The sequence below is a fragment of the Corvus hawaiiensis genome, chromosome 8, assembly GCF_020740725.1.
Source record: "Corvus hawaiiensis isolate bCorHaw1 chromosome 8, bCorHaw1.pri.cur, whole genome shotgun sequence".
In the NCBI taxonomy this organism is placed as follows: Eukaryota; Metazoa; Chordata; class Aves; order Passeriformes; family Corvidae; genus Corvus; species Corvus hawaiiensis.
Window position 1 is genome coordinate 13,979,119 of NC_063220.1, and position 21,418 is coordinate 14,000,536.

Genomic DNA, 21,418 nt, shown 5'->3' on the forward strand with positions numbered 1-21,418 from the left:
ACAAGGATGGGTGCAAGGATAAGAGGAAGAGGAGTCAGACTCCGAGACCACCCAGGCTAAGAGCTCCTCAGTCCAAAACTCAGCCTGTCAGCGGTCTGCTAACTTACACAGTATGCCAGAGCCAGAAGACAGACTGGAGTGTGGTGGCAGTGTGATTTCCCTGCTCCCAGAGCCAGCCTGAGATGGTCTGTGCAGACACAAGACAACATCCCTTCCCCAAGTCCCATTTTCCCAGGTGTATTCCATCTCTACAGTGCATTCACACCCCACAGCAGCAGGATTCTATCAGTTCTGAATCCATCCAGGCTCTATAATCTCATAAATTTCATCTCTTATTAATAGGGAAGGAAGTGTACAAAAAGGGACCTGATGGAAATTACAGCTTCTACTCCCTGGGGGATGGAAAAGAGGGTGGAGCCATGATACAGCCAGGAACAGCCAGACTGTCCAGTCCCTACTAATACCTCAAGAAGGAGCCCTAAGGGAAGGGGCAAGAGCACCACCACCTCCCACCAACCCTGTACTGTGGTTGGCATAGGGAACCTCACCCCTTGCTCCCCAAAAGAAGGGTCATTCCCTCCAAACCAAGCCCCCCCGTCTTACACAGGCTATGACCCTGCAAAAGGGGAGCAGCTGCCCAACAGAGTGTCTCCACACCACGGTATGACAGTGTCCCAGTATGGGGGGCACCAGCAGCAAGGGATGCTGCACTGGTCACTGCATTGCTGAGCCAGGTTTGAAGAGATCCTAAAAAAGGCACAACACACAGCACAGCAGGGACTCGCATCCACAAAGCCCCAGGCCAGGGAAAGGCTGCAAGGGACATCGACGTCACAAGGGGAAGGGGACAATCCAGGCCAGCTGAGGCAGAGTGGGCAGCTCAGCAGTCAGAGACACAGATGTAGAGATAATCTGTGAATGCAACACCTTGACTGAATCTACCCCTGTGAACCACTTGCCCCCCACCTGAAAGTTCAGAAATTTGGGTAGCCGGCAGTTCCCAGTCCACTCCTGCCACTTTCCAGTGACAGGTCTGGGGTTTAGGACCCTCAGATACCCCAAAGTATCCAGGAGCTCTGCTCCTGGCTCAACCCAACAACACACATTGGGACAGTTTCTTGCAGTGACCAGGTCCCGTGAGCTGTGTGATGCAAGGCCAGATCCTGCAAATGCACACCGTCCCCAATGCTGGGGGAGAGGAGCAGCTCCGCAGCATGTCCACGGGGACCAGCCAGCACAGCTCAGACCAAGGCAGCTGCCGCATCCCAAAGGCCCGCGGGATACAGGACAGGTGACAGAACAGCCACAGGAGGGTGCCAGAGCCCACAGTACGTGACAGCAAGCAAAAGTTTGCAGATCCATCCCAAACCCCAATATCCAGCTCCTTGGAAGCCAGTTTCCATCTGACAGGGAAAGTTGCTCCATCCCAGCATGTCCCGGGCGGGTGAGACATGCAAGTGCCATCCTGTGCACCCTGGTCGTGACGGTCATGCGGGACAGGGGATTTCCTGTCCCTTTCCGGAGCAGCAGATGTTGGCCATCCTGATCACCGACCCTGCTCCTCTCTGGGAAGCCGAGCAGGAATTCAGCACAAATCAAAAGCAAGCCACAAGGCAGCTGTTGAGCCCACCCTTACACAACTTTTCTTGCTAAAGACCCCACCTGGGTCACATCCACCACGGGTGCCACTGCAGGGTACATCCTACCAGCCTCCTGCCCGACAGCCCAGCCTGTGGTTCTCCCAGACCTGCTCCCTGCTTAAGGAGGCCAGTGGTTCCCCAGCCCCTGCCTCAGCTGCAGCCCCAGGTGAACTCCAATCCCCACAGTGCCTCACTGTGGGGCAGAGGACATCATCTCCCAAAAAGATACTTAGAGTCAGCCTGTGCCCCCAGAGCACCTGGTGGGCCCCACAAGGGGACATGCCATTGCTGTCCCATGGGAAGGAGGAAGACTATAGCTCCAGGCTCTGCCTCCAGCTCATGCTCCCCCCATTAGACCCTGGCAAAGGGAGATACTGCCCGCACCTCCTAATGCCGAGCCTGCGCTGGGGACCAGCCCAGCTCCCCGCTGTAGGGGATAAAGGGCAAATTCAGAGAGACTGAAGGCCAACATTGTCCCGCACTCCCCTGCCCCAGTCCCATGCCTGCCTGCGGACTGTGCCGGGACACCTCCAGCTTGGAGGCACAGGAGCCGGGACAGGCAGTACAGGCCATGAGACGCACCTGTGATGCCCTGGGTGGGGACACGGACTGCCCACGCTCCGTGCCCCACGCTCCGTGCGGCCGCGGTGCCGCTGCCTGACGCTGAGAGGAGCCCCGGTACAGCGCAGCAGAGCGGCGGAGCCACGGGAGGTGAGCCGGGGACACGGCTCGTTCAGACGGCTGTGGCAGCTGATGGCACACGGGGGACAGGAGGGGACACGTGCTGTTGTGTTGGAGCGTGGCCCTGCACGCCTGTGAGAGGATGCACGGGAACCGTAAAGGCCATGCGGCCGCCACGGTCCGCTGGCAGTCCCTTGGAGGCTGAAGGGACAGTGACAGCACCGCCGAGGAGGGGGACACGACACAGCTGCCCACACCAGAGCCATTGCTTCCTTCCCTACCCAGGTCCTCTCCTCCCGAGATGGCTTCCTGGCAGATACATCCTTCCTAAAGCACCGATTACCGGGCTGGTACCTGCCGAGGGAATGCAGGGAGCTGCCGAGGGAATTCACGCTGCTTCCTGGCCATGAAATATTCATTAGCACAGCCGCCAAGAGAAGGGGGGAAATAAAAGATAAACAGAAGAGTGTGGGGGGAGAAGACACAATGCTTGCAGGCAGCTCAGCATGGTGGTGACAAGCCCATGGAGTGGCTGAATCAAGGTCTTTATACCAGTCATCACACCAGTTTGTGGGTCCCCTGGTGTCCATGCAAAGTCTGACTCGCTGTCACAGGTGTCATGGGCACATAAACACCCCTAGAAAATGCAGCCAGGAACGAGCAGTCCTTGCAGGCACGTTCAGCACGGGTAGGGATGCCCTGTGATGTGCACATCACCAAGGGGCACCATGCTGGGTTGGTGGTCGGAGGCTGTTCCTGCCTGTGCCAGCCCTGGATGGTGCCTGGGCTTCAAAGTATTTCAGCCTGGGCTACACCCCCCCCAGGGAGAGAACCAGAGCAGGGCCCCAGCCAAGGGCCACCTTGGCCAGGGCATCTCTGGGCTCTCTGGAGTCATCCCGTGGCTGGCAGAAAGCAGATGCCAACATTTCTCTCAGGGAGGAAGGGCTGTCAGGGTGGGAGGCACATTTCCAGTAATGGGGAAGGGCAATCAGGAAGGGAAGGAGGAAAATTTCCATTACCAAGGAAGGACAATCAGAGTGGGAAGGATGCAGGACATCCTGCGACCCTGTGCCAAGCCTCAACCCACCACTCAAGCCCACAGCGACTGAGCAAATGCTCTATTCTCTATCTAAATAATTCAAACTCACCCTTTTTTTGGGATGGAGGGCATACATATCCCAGCAATGCCAGACCCACAGTTGTTTGGCAGGGAAAGAGCAGGTCCTGGCTCGAGGGAGAGCTCAGCAGGACTCACCCCAGAGCCAGGACACGATGAGGGAGAAGCAGGCGGCAGGGATCACTTCAGGAGCCATGAGCTTCTGGTTCCAGACACGCCACATCGGGGCGGGTGGCTCCGTGGGATCCCAGCACCGCTGCCACCAGCAGAGGAAGGCTCAGCCCAGCCAGCCCCGCATGCTGTTGCTCTGCTCCTGCCTCCTCCCAGCCCGGGGAAACCGCAGCCTCCGGGTCTGGGGGAAGTGCTGAAAACGTGATGCCAGAGAAAATAAATAAGGCAGCTAATGAGGTAATTTGCATAGCTATTAGTAGTCAGGATTTGCAGCGGGTCTGACATGGGATGTGCTGTCACAGCGAAGTGCAGCCCGAGGGCTCTGCTGTGCTTGCAGAGGGAAACACAAAACAGCCGTGCTGCGGGCACACCGCAGGCACCCACCGCAGGCACCCACCGCAGGCAGCCGCCGCCCCACCACCGGGCAGCCGCCGGGGGCAGGAGCAAATCCAGCAAGGAGGCGGAGGAAGGTTCGGAGCAGGGCACACGGCCTGGGAGGAGCTGTGTGCTCTAACCGTGAGCCCCTCCTGTCTTTGGCCACACACCCTGCGGCTTGGCCCTGGGATGTACAGATCATGGGCCAGCACACAGCTCCCACCTTGCCAAGGCACGTCCATGAAAGCACGAGCTTGCAAAGGCCAAGGAAAAGCTGCCAGCAGCCCAGGCTGCCTCGCAGGGCAGCCCTGCCATGTCACAGCCAGCTGGCTCCATGTGCTTTCCCATCCAGAGCTGGCCACAGCTCCCTGCATCCCTTACATCTGCTTGCTCCCTTGTGAACCTGGCCTAAAACACACCCCAGGACAAGCACAAATCCTTTCCTACCCCAATCTTTGCTGCCAGCAAACCCAGCTCACTCTGACTCCCAGCAGAAGGTGCAATTTTTGGGATGTAGGACTGTGCATGAAGCATAATGCCATCAACAGCTCTGCATCATAACTGCACCCATCCTTAGCTGTTCGGGTCAGGAATCATTGAACCCCAGCAGGCAGGAGGGCACTGGTCATCCTGGTATATTCAGGAATGCAGGGGCAACACACCTGCAACCTGTGACACTGCTGGATCCCCAGGCTGCTGTGCCCAGTAAATTAGCCATGTGATGGAGAGGAATGGCAAGCAGGGCCACTCTCCCCGGGGCTGCCAGGGCATGTCTGGCTTTGATCACAAACACGCGACGACAGCTCAGCTCGTTCTCAGCTGGTGGATCTTGCTAAAAAATGCATGTGACGTGATCTGTCTGCTCAGGAAGGCGCTGCCAGGGAAAGAACCCAGCCCAGCGCTGTGCACTGGTCCTGCAGCACCCACCTGCCAGCAGCTGGCAGGCAGCAGGTGATGGGGCAGCAGCCTGTGGCACCACGCTAGGGACAAGCACATGCCAAAGCACCTCTGCAATGCAGGGAAAGGATGAGGCACCCCCATCATCTGATGGCAGACACAAGCAGAAAGACCCAACGAATGTGTGGTTGGACAGACAAATGGACACAAACTCCACCACCAATTTGGGTGGTGCATGTCAGGCCAAGATGAAGGTCAGAGCCCCCCAGGGACCACCCTGGTGTGTCCATCACCCCCAGAACCCCCGTGATGGCCCCCAGACATCCAGGTTGCCCTGAGACACTGACTGCTCCCAAGCTGAATTTTTTTCGTCAGTTCTGCTAAATATTTTAGGTATTTACACAGAAAAGCTCTCTGTGCTCGGCGGCATGTCAGCCCCCTTGGCATCACACAGGCGGCCACAGACACACCCGCGCCCGCCAGGGCATGAATAATTCATTGACCCCATGAACAGGATAGAAGCGGCGGGTAGGAGGGGACAAAGTTGGGGGAACGGCTTCATCAACCCCCACCCTGGCTCCTGGGGTGCACCCCGAGTGTCTCCATGTCCTGCAATGGGAAGGCTAAGAACTGCACCAATAGCTGCAGGGAAACAGACGCACAGGGAAGGGAAAGCAGCCAGGAGCTGAACCCAGCCCTGGTTATAGGGCTGACACATCGAGACTGCAGCTGTAAGCAAGTAGAACCATAACCTGCCTGGACCATCTGGGGGCATTTCAGAGCTTGTTGTGTCTGAAAAGCACAGCAATGTTGGGGGCATTTATCAGGATATATCAGGCAGTGAGGCAGCACAGCCCCCAGCACCTCCAAAGAGCATGGTCTTTACAAGTGGGCACCTTGCTGTATGGGGGTGCATAGCTCGCACTGGGGCACAGCACAGACACGGCATCTCCTTATCCCAAACCGAATCTTTCTGCTCCTCAGATGCTGACCTTGCTCCATGCCCATGGCACCCCATGAAAATCAGCAAGGATTTCCATCCCCAGCCCTGTTCCAGTGCCCACTCCAAGCCTCACCAGGGTCTCCTGAATTGAGAGGCTGGGAAAAATCTCAGCCTGGTCACAAGCGCTGCCAGCCCTGCCCCCAGGTCTGCTCCAGGAGAAGACATGGTCCTCAGCATCTCTCCAGCTTTGCCACCCTCACCACCCCAACACCAAGCCACAGGGACAGTGACAAATGACATGAGCTCCGCACAATCACACATAAGTTGGGCTCCAGCAAGTGGGAGGTGGCACTAGGCTCATTTCCTTGCAATCAGCACTCTCTTGGCCACCAACAGATCTGATTCTGCAGGGTGACAGGAGGAAGCACAGTGGGAGCAGGCTGGGACACGACCTCGGCTCCCACGTGTTCAGGCAGCCTGCCTGTGGGCCAGGGAGCGGGACACCCTCTGTCACCCAGGCGGATGCTGCCGCGCCGAGTGACACGGGCTATTAGCACCAGCGCTTATCCAGGGGCTCCGGCACACACTGGCTGCACAGCTGGGAGAGGGAGATAAGACACCCGGTGGGGAAACATACTTCAAATGGCAGGAATCTCCCCCAAAATGGACTTGGCTTGAAGGCACCGAGAGTGTTTGCTGCTATTAATAACTCCAGCACTGCAACGAGGCGCGTGCCCTCAGCTCAGGGAAACACGGCAACAAGGCAGGGAGGGAGAGCAAAGTGGTGCTGGAGATGGGACTGAGGTCCTGACCCATGGCTCCTCACCAAGCCCATGGAGCCCCCATGCCAATCACACCCCAGCACTGGCCTGAAGCCCCTGGATGGGTGGCTGGATGGACCTGGAGGGCTCAGGGAAGGGCAGACATTGCCTTTCAGTGGTCAGTGCTGCCTTTCCAACTGTCCACAGCTCACCTGCACCTTTCTCCAGCCTCAAGCCAAGACACTGCACATCCCCATGGCTGGGCTAATGGCCCCCCATGCAGCACTGACCCTCTCTCCACTTGTTCCCTGGGTGATGGCTCAGCCCTCCACCCTGCTGCGCTCTCTGCCCCATGGGCCAGCAGGGCTGCCCACTCAGCATCTCCAGGGCACCCGCTCAACCCACTGGCAGCCCAGGGGGGCCCCCACAGACTGCCTTTTAAACTGACATTTTGGGGACAGGAGAGCTATTTTCGGTTGTTTCAGAGGCAGTGTTTCCATTGCAGTTTGTCTGCCTCCACTGGAGGGAGGGATGCTCTCCCTGGAGGTGCCATGGCCAGCAGCTTTGTGTTGGGCTGTGGCGCCCAGCACCCGCTCCGCACCACTGGGTCATCCTCATCCCTCCTCTGCCTACCCAGTGCCTGGACCCGCTGTGCTCGGGAGATATCCCTGGGTTCCCACTTGGCCAGGAGGGTCAGGAGCATCCCATGTGGAAGAGGGGTGATGGAAGGCACAAGGCAGAGCCTGGGGGCCTTGCTCCTGCCTAAGACCTTCTCAGCATCAGCAAGTTGTCTTCTACACACCTTAATGAGACAATCCCAAAAATGAGCACATAGAGCTGAACAGTCCCCCCTCCCTGGAGCGCCCAGGCACTCTTGATAGGAATAAATGTGCCTGGCAATTATGGAGGGAGAGTACAGCCTCCCAGTGCAAGACCTGCTGAGAGACGCAGAAATAAATATGTTAATAATCAAATATCTATCCTGTGTCTGAGCTCACGGGAGGACTTTCAAGTCTAATTAGCGGAAGATTTGTACCATTGCTGCCAGGGCTCGAGGGACAATTTGCCGTGGTTCCCACAAAGTGAGAGGTTCTGCTATAATTAGCCAGCAGCATCTCGTCTGCAAGGATTACCTCCAAACCTCCCCCGCGTTCTGGGCTGGGGGCAGGAGGGACCCAGGTTAGCCAAGATGAGAGATGGCCCCAGGCTTTAATCTGTGCCAGTCAAGTCTGGAGCTGCAAATCCAGGGCAGGCAGGAGGACAGGCTGTGAGGTTGGGCAGCACACCAGGAGAGCTACCCTGAGCCAGCAGGTCATCCCACGCTCCCACATCTGTACACAACCCCCTATGTCGTCATGGAACTCCTCTTCCCACAACATCCTGCCACAAAATCCCAGAGTGCCTCTAAAACTGCTCCATCTCCAGACAGATCATTTCCAAGCCAGGGTTCCGACACCCAGCGCTGTTCACAGTGGGGGACATTTCCCAGTCTACCCCAGTCAGACGTGTTGTACATCTATCTCATCCCCGACCCACCATAGCAGGATGAGCAGTGCCCAGGGGAGTACTCCTACCACCCCAGCCCACATGTTTTTAAACAGGGCCATATCCTGCTCCTGAGGATGTCATAGCAGACTCCATTTCCACTGCTACAGCAACTTGTGGGGTGGCTGTGATGGGGAGAGCACCCAGAGCAGAAAGACACAGGGGCAGCACCTGGAGGTGGACCACTGGCAGTGCCCAAACTGGGACCAGCCTCCAGGGGAAGGTGCAAAGGCAGAGAAACAGCAGAGGGATGAGGGAAGGGATGGAGAGAGAGCAGAGGGAGCCATGTCCGTGTTGAAGAGCAACAGCACAACCAAGGACGCTCTGCCAAGCAGGGAGTGGGACCCATGTGTCTGGTCCCACAGGGGGATAGCCTGGCAGATGCTCAGCCAGAGATCACTGCCCCTGGCAGCACCTGCCAGGGGCACTCATTAGCACCAACTAATTGTGGGCAGAGGTGGCTGGCCTAGCAGCACACTCTTCCCAGCCTGGCAGCGGGCAAGGCTCCAAGCTGAGGGGAGAATTACACACAGGGTGTCAGTGGTCACATCCAGGGCACTTCCTCAGGGTTGGCCTGAAAACATCTGTGCCAGAGTCCTGTGCCCATGAACAACAAATCAGCACCTCATCCCTCCCAAGGGCATGCAGGTACCCCACGTTCAGCCACGTTGCCCAGCCCGGGGCACAGCCATTCCCATCCAGCTCCTCTGCCAGCCCCGCGAGACCTCCTCAGTGCCACTGGGTTGTTCATCCCAGCAAACGAGGGGTTACCAGCCCCTCACTTCCCCACAGTTATTTAATTAAGCAGTGATAAAAGAGAAGATGTATTATCCAGAGAGTGACAGCGGGTTGTAATTACAGCAGGGCAGGCTGAGAAAACAAACAGTGCTGAGGGAGGCACAGGACGGTGCGGGGCTGGAGGGACACCACAATCCCTTGGGACCCGCGTCCCTGTCCCGGCACTGTGGTCCACGGCAGAGGTGGGGCTCTTGAGTCTGTGAGGGATGGAGGAGGGGGAAAGGCTCCTTTGCCTCCATGGGTGTGGTCCCAAAAGAGCCTCTCCCTCCAGTTTACACTGGGCTGGGGTGGCCCCGATCCCAGCCCCTTCCGGGGATGCTGGGGGACGAGCAGCCCCAAGGAACAGCAGGTTTTCAGTGGGTCACTTCGAAATATTAGACACCATCTCCTTCTTCCCCCTTCTGCTTCAGGGAAGCCCCCTGCACCGAGGGGCTTGCTGCCCAGCTGAGGCAAGGGGACAAAGTTCCAGCTGGGACATGGCACCCCAAAGGGGTTCTGCCTGCTCCTTCCCCCCTACTCTCCCTAGCCAGGCACGATGCCCTTCTGCTGGGTTGCTCCAGGCTTGGGTTTGAAACTTGTGCCTGGTGTCTCACGCAAACAAACACGGGTGGAACATGGGGCACGGCCACGCTGCAAACAAGCAGCTCACAGCCCCGTCCCCACCCAGCCGCCAGCAGCTCTCCCTGAGGAGGGAAAAAGCTTCACTCCCATGTTCACTCCCAGGGGTTGGAGGGTACCACGGGTACCACCACAGTGGCACTTGGGACACGTCACGGTGGCTCAGTCTTGAGCAGTGCACGGCACTTCCTGCCCATCCTGCACCATCAGACCCTGTGCAGGCCCCAGCCCCAGCCACATCCCTTCCCTTCATTAAATCCTCCTGCCCTCAGCCCAATCCTCTTACGCTCTCCCTCTCCCATTACAGCATCTTTAAATTAATGCCTGGCCAAGCATCGGATAGAAGGAAATTAACCCTGGGAAGGGGGAGCAGCCTCCACAATGCCTCTTATCACCTAAAGCACTCTTCCTTGCCCTTCTCCCACTCGACATGCAGGGGAGACACTGGGTCTACCACAATCACAGCGAGCATCACTCAAGCACAGGCTGTCAGCACCGACACCCCTTAGCTGGTGGGGTGGCAAGTGCCCCCTCCAGCCAACCCTCTACTTGGGAGGCTGCAAGGTCCCCAGGAGAGACCGCCAGCTGTGTTTGGGTTTACACCAAAACCAGCCAGCTGGGAACTCACTGGGAGCAGTTCCAGAGCTGCCTGCACCTCTGCCAGAACGCTTTGGGGTCCCCAGTTCTGGAGCAAGAAGCCAGGAGGGATTTGGCTGCTGGTGGGAAGCACTTGTGACCCAGCTTGGGGAGCTCAGAGTAGCTGGACTGGGTAGGAGGCAGGGATGTGGCCAGAATGAAGGGTGCAACAATACACACCCTGATCAATGCAGGGGACACTTCTTGCCTGTGTCACTGTGGGGGAGTTGGAACACGCGCCTTTCGGAGGATCTGTGTGAGGGTGAGCAGACACCAAGGCCATGACAAACGGGTCCATCCCCCCAGGCTGGGTTTCAGTCAGGACTTGATGGGTTTTGGAAAAATGCCCTAGGGATCCGACCCCATTGCTGCCAGCATGGGGCAGCCGTGGAACCAGCAGGATCCCATCAAGCTGCCCTCTCCCAGGGTAGTGGTGGCCAGGACCAGTAATTGCTTGCCAGAGCAGCGCTCCCGCTGATCCTCTCCGTTATGCAACAAATTATTCCACTCGCATTAATGACTTTGCGGCAAAGGGGGAAATGACATGAATGATTCCTGGTGCCTGGGAGTGACTCACTTTGCATGACGGAGGGGAAGCAAGCAGGGAGGGCGGGCTCCAGGGGAAATTTGTTTGGGTCAGCATGAGCAGCAAAGGGCTGGGGATGGGCTCAGAAGATCAACTTCTAGAAGCAGAGTGAGGGGGAAAGAAAGAGGTGCTTAAGGGCAGATCCCACCACTCAGGAGAGGGTTGAGATGCTCCCAAGAGGTGCTGGGATCAGTCATAACCACAGCGTATTACGTCATCTGTCACTGTGCTGCCCAAGCCCCACATCCCTTTTCCACCTGTGCTGTGACCCCAGAACTTGGCACCAGCAGCTCTCCCTCCCTGCTCCAGGGTCAGACGAGACCTCGAGCAAGTGCAGCCAGGGCTGGGGGTGCTGAACCACCCAAATCCAGCATGCCCCTAGGAGTCCAGCAGGATGGGAAGCTGCCCGCCACAGTCCTTGAGGCAGCAGTGGTGGAGGCAAAAGGGACCTGTCACATGGGCTGCAGTACAGAGCCTGGCATCCGACCCAGCCCCTTCTCCCTCACCCCTGGAGACTTCACTAAATCACACCATTAAAAATTAATGCGTATTCCCTCCTGGAATAAATCAGGAGCTGTCAAGGGCCAGTGCTGCCAGCCACCTCCTGGGGACACCAGAGACACGTGGAGACACACCAGGGACTTCAACAACCCACTGCCAAGTAGCCCCGGGGGGGTCCTTGCAGTGACAGAGGGCCGGGTGGATTATTGCCTTTAAACCCATTCAGGGGCTTTCTGTAAGCAATGCAATTTTAAAAAATTCAATCTAGGAAGAAGCAATTAAGCAAAGGGGCCAGGAGCAATGGCTCGCCTGTCTAATCTTGTTAGCAAGCAGGCCGGTTCTCATTTCACCCCACCAGAGCTGCACGGGCTGCAGTAACCGGTGAAAGCAGACAGACGGCTCTTCCCTGGTTCCTGACCTGGCTCCTGATGGGTGTGTGAGTTTTCTGGTGCCTCCCTGCATCCCACAGGGCTACACCTTCCCCAGCTGGGTCAAGGAAACCCCTCTTCCCTGTGACTCAGATCCTTGCCAGCCCATCACCAATAATACTCCATCCCTAAAAAGCACATTTTTGGTGTCCAGATGTGTGGTTGGTAATGGGAAGAGGACAGGTAAGGGAGTTGGTGCATCCCAGCTCTGCTGCTGGGGGCAGTGCCTGAAGCCAGGAGCAGGGTCCTACTTTCTACCCCACAGAGGCTTAGTCACAGGGTCATGCCAGTCTCTCATGGTAGCATCTTGCCAAGAAACCTTCCTCTGCTTCAGATTGTCGAGCCTCTCCCCAGCAGGAATGTCACTGCCATGGGAAGTGTCTCACAGGGACAGCAAGACAGACCAGGGTGTCCAATCCTATCCAGCTCTCAAGTCTCTGCAGGGCAGAGCTGTGGCTATAGCAGCAGATTTGTGCCACCATCCCACCTGCTGATATAGTTACTCCATCATTGTCCCTGACCTGCTCCCTGGAGAAGGACCGCAGGTGAAGCTGTCCATCTCCACTGCCAGCCTGGCACCATCCCTTGGGGCTCTGAGTGTTCCTTGCCTTCCTACGAGCACTGCTGCTTCTGCAGCATGGTCCCTGATGGACCTGTCTGTGAGCAGTCAGACCCCACACCTGGCTCCCATCCATAACAAAGCCATCTGTCTGTCCCAGTTATGGCCCTGGGCTCTCTAAGTGGAGAGTGGATCGGGTTTGTTTGCATGCAGGGGTGTGCAGTGCCCCCACTTGCACAGGCACAACCCCTAAAACACTCACTGCAGATGAAGCTGGCACAGGAATTGGGTAATCACGCAGGCTCAGAGCCGGGGCTCCTGCTTGTATGTCCTGCAGACCTCAGGGTCTCAAGGGCCCCCACGTCCCCAGGTGGAGTGAGCAGGAGCAGCATGGATGGGACATTGACCTTCTTGCCCAGAGTCCCCAGCAGCAATGCCAACACCAGCCTGGGGTTGGGAGGGATGCCAGCTCCCTGAACAGGAGGCATCTCCTACCCAACAGGTTCAAAAGCAGAGTGCTTCCTGCCAAAATGGGGCTGGAGTCATCTGGAACCTGATGGAGCTGAGCCTTTGGGGCTGGAGAGGTGAGCAAGGCGTGGACACATAAGTGCATGTCAATGCCAGTGAGTGCCTTCCCTGCCCAGGAGTGTCCATCGGTGACTTGCCCTGTGTGGACCAGAGAAGAAACATTCAAGGAAGCCCGGGTTCAGAGGCAGTGAAGGTGGCAGCCCTCCACACCCCCCCAGCTCCCCTCCTGCAGGGCTCCATCTCCAAACAAGCTAATTACTCTCACTGCTCCCCAGAAGCTGCACCACCCATTTTCATTTGAAACGGAAGACAAATTTACTTAAAAGCCAGAAGCAGCCAGAGCCACGGCAGCTCGGGGACAGGAGGACCCCAGTAAGAGCCTCCCACCCAGCACAGCCCGGCTGCCACAGAACATTTGCAAAGCCCTCGGGGGGGTATTGCTGGGAGCGGGGCCACTCACCCCCATGGCATGGCATGCACCCAGCCCCAGCTGCCAGCAGAGCACTCTGGCATGGACAATGGGTTGAACACGACCCCTACACCCATCCACAGACCCTGCCCCATAGAAAGGGGCTCCTCTGCCCCTTTGCTCCTAGGGAAGCCGCTTCCAACAGCCCCAGCAGTTCACCTGCTCAGCAATAACCACCCTCAGAGTTCTACAGTGTTAGTGAAGGGTTGTGATTCCCCACCTCAAGCCAGAGCCCCTCACCATGGCATCATCCCACCCAGCTCAGCCCCCCCCCCGGCGAGGGATGGCAGGGAGATTCATTTCACTAAAGGCTCATTTATCTGCGGCACGATTAGAGAGCAGGGCTGGGATCCATCCCGGCGGCAGGAGAGCGATCTGCCAGCAGATGGATTTATCATCTCCCAAGCACAGCAATTTGGCTTAAACAAAACCAAACCACTTCCCCTAATGAAAACATCACTAATGAGGAGAGCCAGCAAGGGAGGCAGGGGCAGCTTCATGGATGGGGTCTCTCCCGTCCTTCAGGGCTGGCACAACCCACTGATGTCCAGGCTGTTAAGGCATGAGGCTCAGCTCCAGCTGGGACATATGGACCCAATACAGCCTGGAAGAAACCAGAGTTTGCTCCAGGGACCAAACCTCCTCATGTCCTGGCTCCCAAAGCTCTGAGGGCAACTGGTTCCAGCACAACACACAGTATGAGAACAGTACCACCAAGTCAAGACACCTTCTCCAGCTGTAACGCAGCCAACAGTGAGGAAAAACTCTATGCCCAGACACAGAAATGGTGAAAGAGCCTGTGCTTGGCCAGCCCGGTGCAGCAGGAGCTTGGCCGAAGTTTCGACAGTCCATGAATTATGCATCAGCATCTGTAGCGATCAGCCGTTTAACCGCCCCAACCAAATCCGAGAACTTCCTGTCAATTAATCCTGTGCCACCAATTCCCCATGGACTCCAACCTGCCTTTGCTTGCAGGGATGCAGCAGTGGCTGCCAAAACCTCAGCTCCAGCCTTTCCACCTGTGAAATCCAACCTGCACATGAGCAGAGGTACCCAGCAGCATCACTCACATGCTGCTTGCCCCATGCGTGGCTAGGAGCAGTATCCCCTCCATCAGCGACCCTCAGGATCTCAGCAATGCCACAACACCCCATGAGAGAGGAGTCATCAGCATCAGAGGACTGCAGACAAGCCAGGACAGCAAAAAGGGAAGAGGAAGAGGGTACAGATGCCAGAAGGAGGGAGACAGCAGACAGAGATGAGGCAGAGTCAGGCAACAGTCCCATCACCCCGAGAAGGTGCAGCAGCCACTGAGGGCAAGGCGCTTTGGCACAGAGATGACCCATGGGAGCCCCTAACCCTGGCACACAACGGGGACACCCTTCCCTACAGTACCCCACCCTGACAGAGGACCTCCTGGGAGCTTGGGGACCTGGCTCGAGGGTCAGCGTGGCTTCCAGCCCAGCCTCACTGCCAGACTGCAGGAACAGAAGGGGCAAGCAGAGGGAGGTCGCGTGGGGCAGCAGCAGGAGGGGAGGCAGGTTAGCGGGGGAGCAGGGGGGTGGGCAACACACCGTTTCCACAGGTCAGACACCCAGGGGAAGGACACTGGTGGGTGTCACTCCTCCTGGGGGCTGCTCCTAGGAGGAGGGGACAGCCCATGCCTGGCAGAGACCAGAGGGATGCAGGCAGCTGGCCCTGCCAGACTCATGAGGGCAGGGCTCTGCACCCAGGGCTGTTCCTGAGGAAGCAACTGGACAAGAGAAGGACCTTTATTCTGGATGTGGGCGAGCTGGTCTTGGGCACCGTCTCCACCCCAGCCCCCTCCCTGGGACCCACCCAGCACACAGGCACAGCACACAACCTGCCGTGCACACTTGCAGCCAGGCTCCTGGCCAGCCCCTGCCTGCTCATGCCCTTGCTCCCACCCAATGACCCTGTCACTCCAGCAGACCCCAGCGCTTCCCCCTACACATGCTATTATTTGGGACAGGCTAGTACTGACACCTCCTCCACACTCTGGGAAATAAATTATCCCCCGTGCAGATGGAAGTCCTACGCTATGGCAGGCTGGTGGAGATATTCCCCCCACCTGGCTGATCATGGGCTGTGAGCAGACACGATGAAGCTGCCGGGTTTGCCGGCAGAAGAACAAGCCCCTGGCACAGCTCTGGATCTGCCCATCACCTGGGACCCTCCTACGGCACTGCTGGGACGCAGCTCCTCAGCTTTATCCCATGGCAGGAACCAGAACCCTGCTCCCACTGTCCTCCCATCGACCCGACTGGCCTGTTCTCCTTCTAATGTGTCTGTGGGGGATAGCTTGGCTCCACCTCTCCTTTCTTACTGCCGTGGGGAGAAACACCTCTGAAACACCCTCCAGGCAGGGAGTAGAGCTCAGCCAGATGCTGCGCTGCCGCTATGCTGCTGCCTATGGCTTTCATCTCACAGGGTGGGCTTCTAAAGTTGCTAGGATTTGGGGAGTCCCCATCCATCAGCTGTGTCTCTGGAGACAGGAGGATCCCAAAGCTCTGCAGATGATCTCTATAGCAATTGCTCAACCCTGCAAATGCTGCGGCTGCCTTTGGGGTGGAGCAAAGCGGTTGCTTGAGTCCCCAGATCATGACAACTGGAGGAAAAAAGCAGATGTGAAAAAGCAAGGGTGAAAAGTGAGCCTCCTAACCCCTTTTTGGGGACCAAACAGCCCTGGAGATGAATCCATCATCTTTCCAAAAGGCAGTTAGGGGGTTTGCCTCACCCCAAACAAGCTAGATATTGACCCCGTGCTGGCACATGCTGTCCCACTCACAGGATACAGCATGGCTTGGAGGGGCTTGTCCAATGGGGTAAGACAAGTCCCAGGCCACCCACCCCTGCTCCCCATCTGGAGCTAGGGCAGCCCTGATGCCCCACACATCCCTGTGGAGCATCAGGCAGGAGGGAAACCCTCCTCCGAGTTCACTCACCTCTCACACTGCCAGCATTCAGGGTCAGGGATGCAGTACCTGCGCTTCTCGGGACAAAGTGGCACTGGATTCGCATTTCTTCTGCATGGAGAGCCATGGCCAGAGCAGTCCTGAGACAGTGGCTCTGGGCTCTGCTTGCACACTAATCGCTCATGCCATTAGAGGCTGGAGGAATAATGTGATTTATGGATGGCTTTTATTTCTCGCTAGCGTCATCTAAATATCCCAGAAATGGACCAGTTTAATTTCCTGGTGGTGTAACCTAAACATTTCTCTCCTTAACCCCCAGGTGGGTGCCCAGCCACAGGCTCAGCAGCCAGGCAGGCATAGCTGCTTTCTGCCTCTGCCCCGCGCCGCCGCACCGGGGCCAGCACAGGCAGGGGCCGTCCCGGCTCGCCCCAGAGCAGCCAGCCCGCGTTCCCCCGGCACAGGGAGCGCTGCTGCTCTCCCCCCTGCTCACACGCAGGCAGTTCTCATTCACTCGGACCTCTCGCACACACATCCACGTGCCCACACAGCCGGGGCAGATGGGCATCGCTGGAGACGCCGCAGGGAGTGGGGGCTGTCACTGCACCCTCATTTTCAACAGCTTTTTAAAATTAAGAATGAGTGGACATTGAGGAGAGTTTCTACCCTGAGCACAGCTGGGGGCCCTGCTTCCTGTTAGCCCCTCTCCTTCTTCTGGAAGTGGGTACTGCTGATCCTTCTCTGGGCATGCATAGGTGAGAATCACATTGCTCACCCCTGGTTTTTCGGGCAGTGATGGGGAGGCAGCAGGACTGACTGCTGTCCCTGTACACACCAGCAATTGCTGGAGCTCCCGTGGGGCTGTCGCCCTGCCTGACACCAAATCATCTCTCAGTTAACAACTCTTGCATGGCAGATGTCCTCTAAACTCTGGCACACCCTGATGGATGGGGGTCTCCAAAGCTGCAGGAACACCCCAAACTGCTCGTGCTTGACCCCAAGCAGAGCTGAGCTACCAAACAGCAGGTGCCAGCAGCAACCCTCCCATCTGCAGCAAGAGACAGCCTACACTGGCACTGCCGGCTTCACCCCAGGGCTTTGCTACAGCACTGTGGAGGTCCCAGCTCCTTACCACATCTCCAGGATATCAGGAGAGCCAAGATCAGGTTAGAAGCCATGGGGTCAAGACAGTAAATGCTCCCTAGAGCTAAGGTTGCATCCCATCTCCTGCCTGCATCGCTTCCACGCTTTCTGGGAGAAGGACAACTTTCCCTCCACAGGAGAGTCAGCTTCAGTGCATTCAGCCAGCGCAGGGGAAATCAGTGCCACTAGGGCCAGCTCCCTCTCCTCTGTGGTGCTACTGCAGGCTCTTCCCTGGCAGGTCACTGACTTGACAGTGATAGCAAATGAGTGACATGCCCTACAGGGCCTGTTTCCCACTCTGGGAAATGGGGCAGATATTTCCAGCCTTATTCCCCAAAGAGTTCCCCAAAACTCCATCCCTGTGGGCAGGGACTTGCATGGTGGCACAGCTCCACTCCATCCAGGTTCCTGCTGCACAGCTGGCTCAGAGGTAAGCCCAGGCATAAAAGGTCTCAGTCTTGGAGAGACTAAAATTTATTTTTAACTTTGATTTGATTTAAATCCATATGGACATTTTAAAGTTACCGGAGAAACCAAAAGTTGTGTGTGGGTTCCAATTTCCTACACAGCTCAAAAATATCTTCCCTGCAGCACGTTTGGGCCGACAGTAAGCAGCATTTCCCATGTGTGGGGCTGCTCAGGAAAGCAGAACAGGGGTCCTGCCCTGCTACCACCAACTATTTGAAATTCTAGAGCAAATCCTGAAACCCACCCCAGACTTTAGCAGAAAAAGCATCACCGGGACTCGGGGAAGCCGCCTGTGCACACACAACAGTGCCTGCGGCACAAGGACACCGAACCCCACTGGCTAAGGAAAGGTTCAGCTCCATTGTGGGTCCCAGAAAGCAGGTGGGAACTGCTGCCCCATTTCACAGCTGCTGCGACAGAGGCCCTGAAAGGGCACAGGATTTGGCCTGATCTGTGGAGAACACGTGGGGAAGGAGGGCTGTTGCCAGCTCCATCCCAGCTGCTTCCTTATCGGACAGTGGAGGATGAGGTGTGACGGGTGGACAGATGTTGCAGGATATGGGATGGTCGGCAATTCCCTGATGGGGCAGAGGATGGAGGGGAATATAACAGGATCACAAATGAGTCCTCTTAATCCTCTCTGTCCCACAGCTCCCCCATCCACGAGCAGGACGTCTCAAGGGAGGCTCTAGGGGACACCGAGTGACCGGTGAAGACACCAGGCACCGTGGCGCTGCTGGGGTTTTCTGAGTGGAGTGAGCCTGTCTTTCCTACAGAACCTGCTGCCGGGATGCTGCTGTGCCACCCCAGGGTGCAGGGGGGGGCCGAGGGATGGCAGAGAGAGCCCAGCACCAGACCCTGGTGTCCCGAGGGGCTTGGGAGTAACAGTGAGGGAGTGTGAGCTTGGGGGATGGCCAAAAGCGATCCAAGCATCCCACCCCCCGTCCGGGGCCTCTTCCTTGCCCAGGGACAACCTCTGCCTCCCTATCGCCCCCGGAGCATCCTCCCCCCCGGGGGTCGGGACTGTCCCCCTGCTCTAGCGCCGGGGTCGCGGCCGTTCCCCCTCTCCCCGAGCAAGGCGTGCGGCGAAGCGGAGCGGGCAGGGAGCGGGGCTCAGCGGGGCTGGAAGCGGGTGCCCGGGACCGCCCCGCGCCGTGGTCCGAGTGGCTGCTGCACCTTCCCCGGAGGCGGCACTCACCCGTCAGCTGGTCGTAGGAGCCGTCCAGGTCGCGGGAGTCGGACAGGCTCTCCTTCCTTCCCTTGCTCCGCATCTTCCCGCCCCGCCAAGCGGCGGGGGGAACGGCGACGGGGCGCACGGGCTGCGCCGGCGGGCAGGGGCGGCCCGCGGCCGCCGCCTCCCCCCGCCCCGCCGCCCGCGCCGCTCAGCGCGGCAGCGGCAAGGGGCCGGCGGTGCCGGGAGCTCGGCTCGGCACGGCTCGGCACGGCAGCAGGAGCGCGCAGCCGCCCCGGTCCCCGCCGCCGCCGCCGGGGCTGGGCACGGCCGCCCCCTCCCTCCCGTGCTTCCCCGCCTCCTCCCGGGAGCCGCCAGCCCGGCCCCACCACCGCGGGGAAACTGAGGCACGGGTGGGGGGCGGAGAGCGGGGGCGCTCCCGGGAAGAGGCAGGGAGAGAGCTGCTCCGGACTGCCCCGAGGTGCGGTCTCCGGCGGTTCGGGAGAGCCCCGGGGGTCAGGCACCGCGCAGGGACGGAGAAGGGGACAGAGATGGAGAAGGCGTGGGGCAGGAGGGGCGCATAACCCCACAGCCCGCTGCAGGGGAGCGAGGATCCCCCGAGCCCTGCGTGTCGGTGCCCATGCCGGGCTGCGCCGTGGGACCCCCAGGGACGGAAACCCAGCCCTGCCCAGTCCCGCGGGGCTGTTGCATCTCCGCCTCGGGGGAGACGCTGGATGAGAAATCGGTCCGAGACGGAGGGGATGGGCAGGGGTCAAGAGATGTAGGAGAGGTGTGGGGAGGGCGGCCAGGTCCCCCTGCCTGCAGCCGAGCGCAGAAGCGGGTCCCACTGCCGCCCCCATCCCGAGCATGGCTTTCCACGCAGGGTTGGAGTCTCCAGCAGGATTTTACCCCCATCCCCTGCAGCCCCAGGGAAAGGGTGAAGCAGCAGCATACTTGGGGAGGCTTCCAGAGGCACAGTGCTGCCAAGAGAGGAGCTCACAGCCCACCGGTACATCTGGCACTGGCAACTTGATGTCCCGCTGCTGCCCCTGGTGATTTGTTGCCATCTGTGCACGATGCCATCCCCGGGAGATGCAGACTGTGCTGGAGAGTCCCCTCCATGGACAAAGCCAGGGGCTTTTGTCATGCCACTGCCTGAGTACTGACTGTTTGCACCATGGCATGGGTCCTGGGCACATCTCAGGGGCTGTCCACCTCCCAGCGCTTCCCAGAGCTCCTCCCTTCCTTCTCTCACCCATGCAGAGAGAGACAGAGGAGAGCAGCGGCTGCGGGAGGAGGCAAAACATCCCTCCTGATCCCTGTGCCCAGCCCGGCCCACAGAAGCCGCGGGGCAGAAGGGAATCCAGATCAGCGAGGAGGGAGGGCCATGCTCACGAGGCAGCGTGTTGTCAGCGTGCTTTGGTGTCAAGCCATGAAAGAAGCCGCCTTAGCGAGGCAGTGATGCTTAGCAACTGCCTGGATCTAAAAATAAGAGCCATTTAGCAAGGAAAACGCAGTGGAGAAATGCTCAGAGAACTAAACACATTCCCTCAGCCCTCCCTGTGGCCCGGCCAATGCACGGAGCCTGCATGCACTGACTGGCTGGAGAGAAACTCCCAGGACAGCTCTGGCAGTGCCCCCTCTGCTTCACCTGAGAAGCAAAGCTGGAGCCTGGCCAGCCCACAGATCCCCTGCACTTCTGGGTTTGTCCATCCGGCTGCTCCCTGGCCTCCTCAACCTCCCTCCTCCAACCTCTCCACCACGTGCTTGGCCACATTTTCTTGGCCGTCCTCGGGGACCAGCAGTGTCCCAGGGAAGTAGGTTGGGAGGGCTGCGTGATCCGCGCCCACGCTCACCCACTGACTTCACCTTCCTCGGGGTCCATCCTGCTATGGATGTGGCAAGCCCAGCAGAGCTGCAACAGGGAAGTTTTCACCTTCTGCCATCCCTGGTCCATTGGGAGGCAAACATGGCTATTTTTATCCCAGCTAAGTGCTCCTGTTCCGGCAGGCAAGCAAGAGATGCTTTGCCAGGCTAGGGAGAGGGGGGAAGCTGGGCGGTTTGATGGGTATCACAGGGTGGGATGGGGCAGCCCCAGGCCCAGGCTGACATACCCCACCCTCCCCACAGTGTAGAAAAAGGGGGACACAACTCACTTGATCACTGGTTACAGCTTCTTTCCTTAGCAGACACGAGGGCTGGGCATTGTGCCAGGATTCACAGCCTTTGAGCCTTTCTCTGCTTGGGAAAAAAACAATGTCCTCCCCTAAATGTTCCTCTGGGCACTGGGGGTCTGCAGGATGCCAGGGTGGGAGAAGCAGGAATGGGTCTGGTCTCTGCCCTCTTGTCCAGGCCCAGACAGGTGCCCTGCTGTGGGTGCACTGGGTGCAGAGATGCCTCGGTGAACATCTGGCCAAGGACAGGCACAGCAGCAAAGTCACCCCGGAATG

At 58.4% G+C, this 21,418-nt stretch overlaps 1 protein-coding gene across 4 annotated transcripts in view; it reads right to left on the bottom strand.

Annotated features, from left to right (window-relative positions):
- KCNIP2 (potassium voltage-gated channel interacting protein 2) overlaps positions 1 to 19,141 on the bottom strand; it is a 44,088-nt gene extending 24,947 nt beyond the window's left edge. For 2 of the 4 annotated variants that reach the window (XM_048310681.1, XM_048310678.1), the window contains exon 1: positions 18,996 to 19,141. In XM_048310681.1, coding sequence (XP_048166638.1) covers positions 18,996 to 19,068 — 73 coding nt within the window. In that variant the 5' untranslated portion in view covers positions 19,069 to 19,141. Of the gene's footprint in view, positions 1 to 16,219; positions 16,507 to 18,995 lie in introns of those variants that run through there. The other 2 variants (XM_048310677.1, XM_048310680.1) reach the window with 2 other exon arrangements.
- Between the last annotated feature and the right edge of the window lie 2,277 nt (positions 19,142 to 21,418).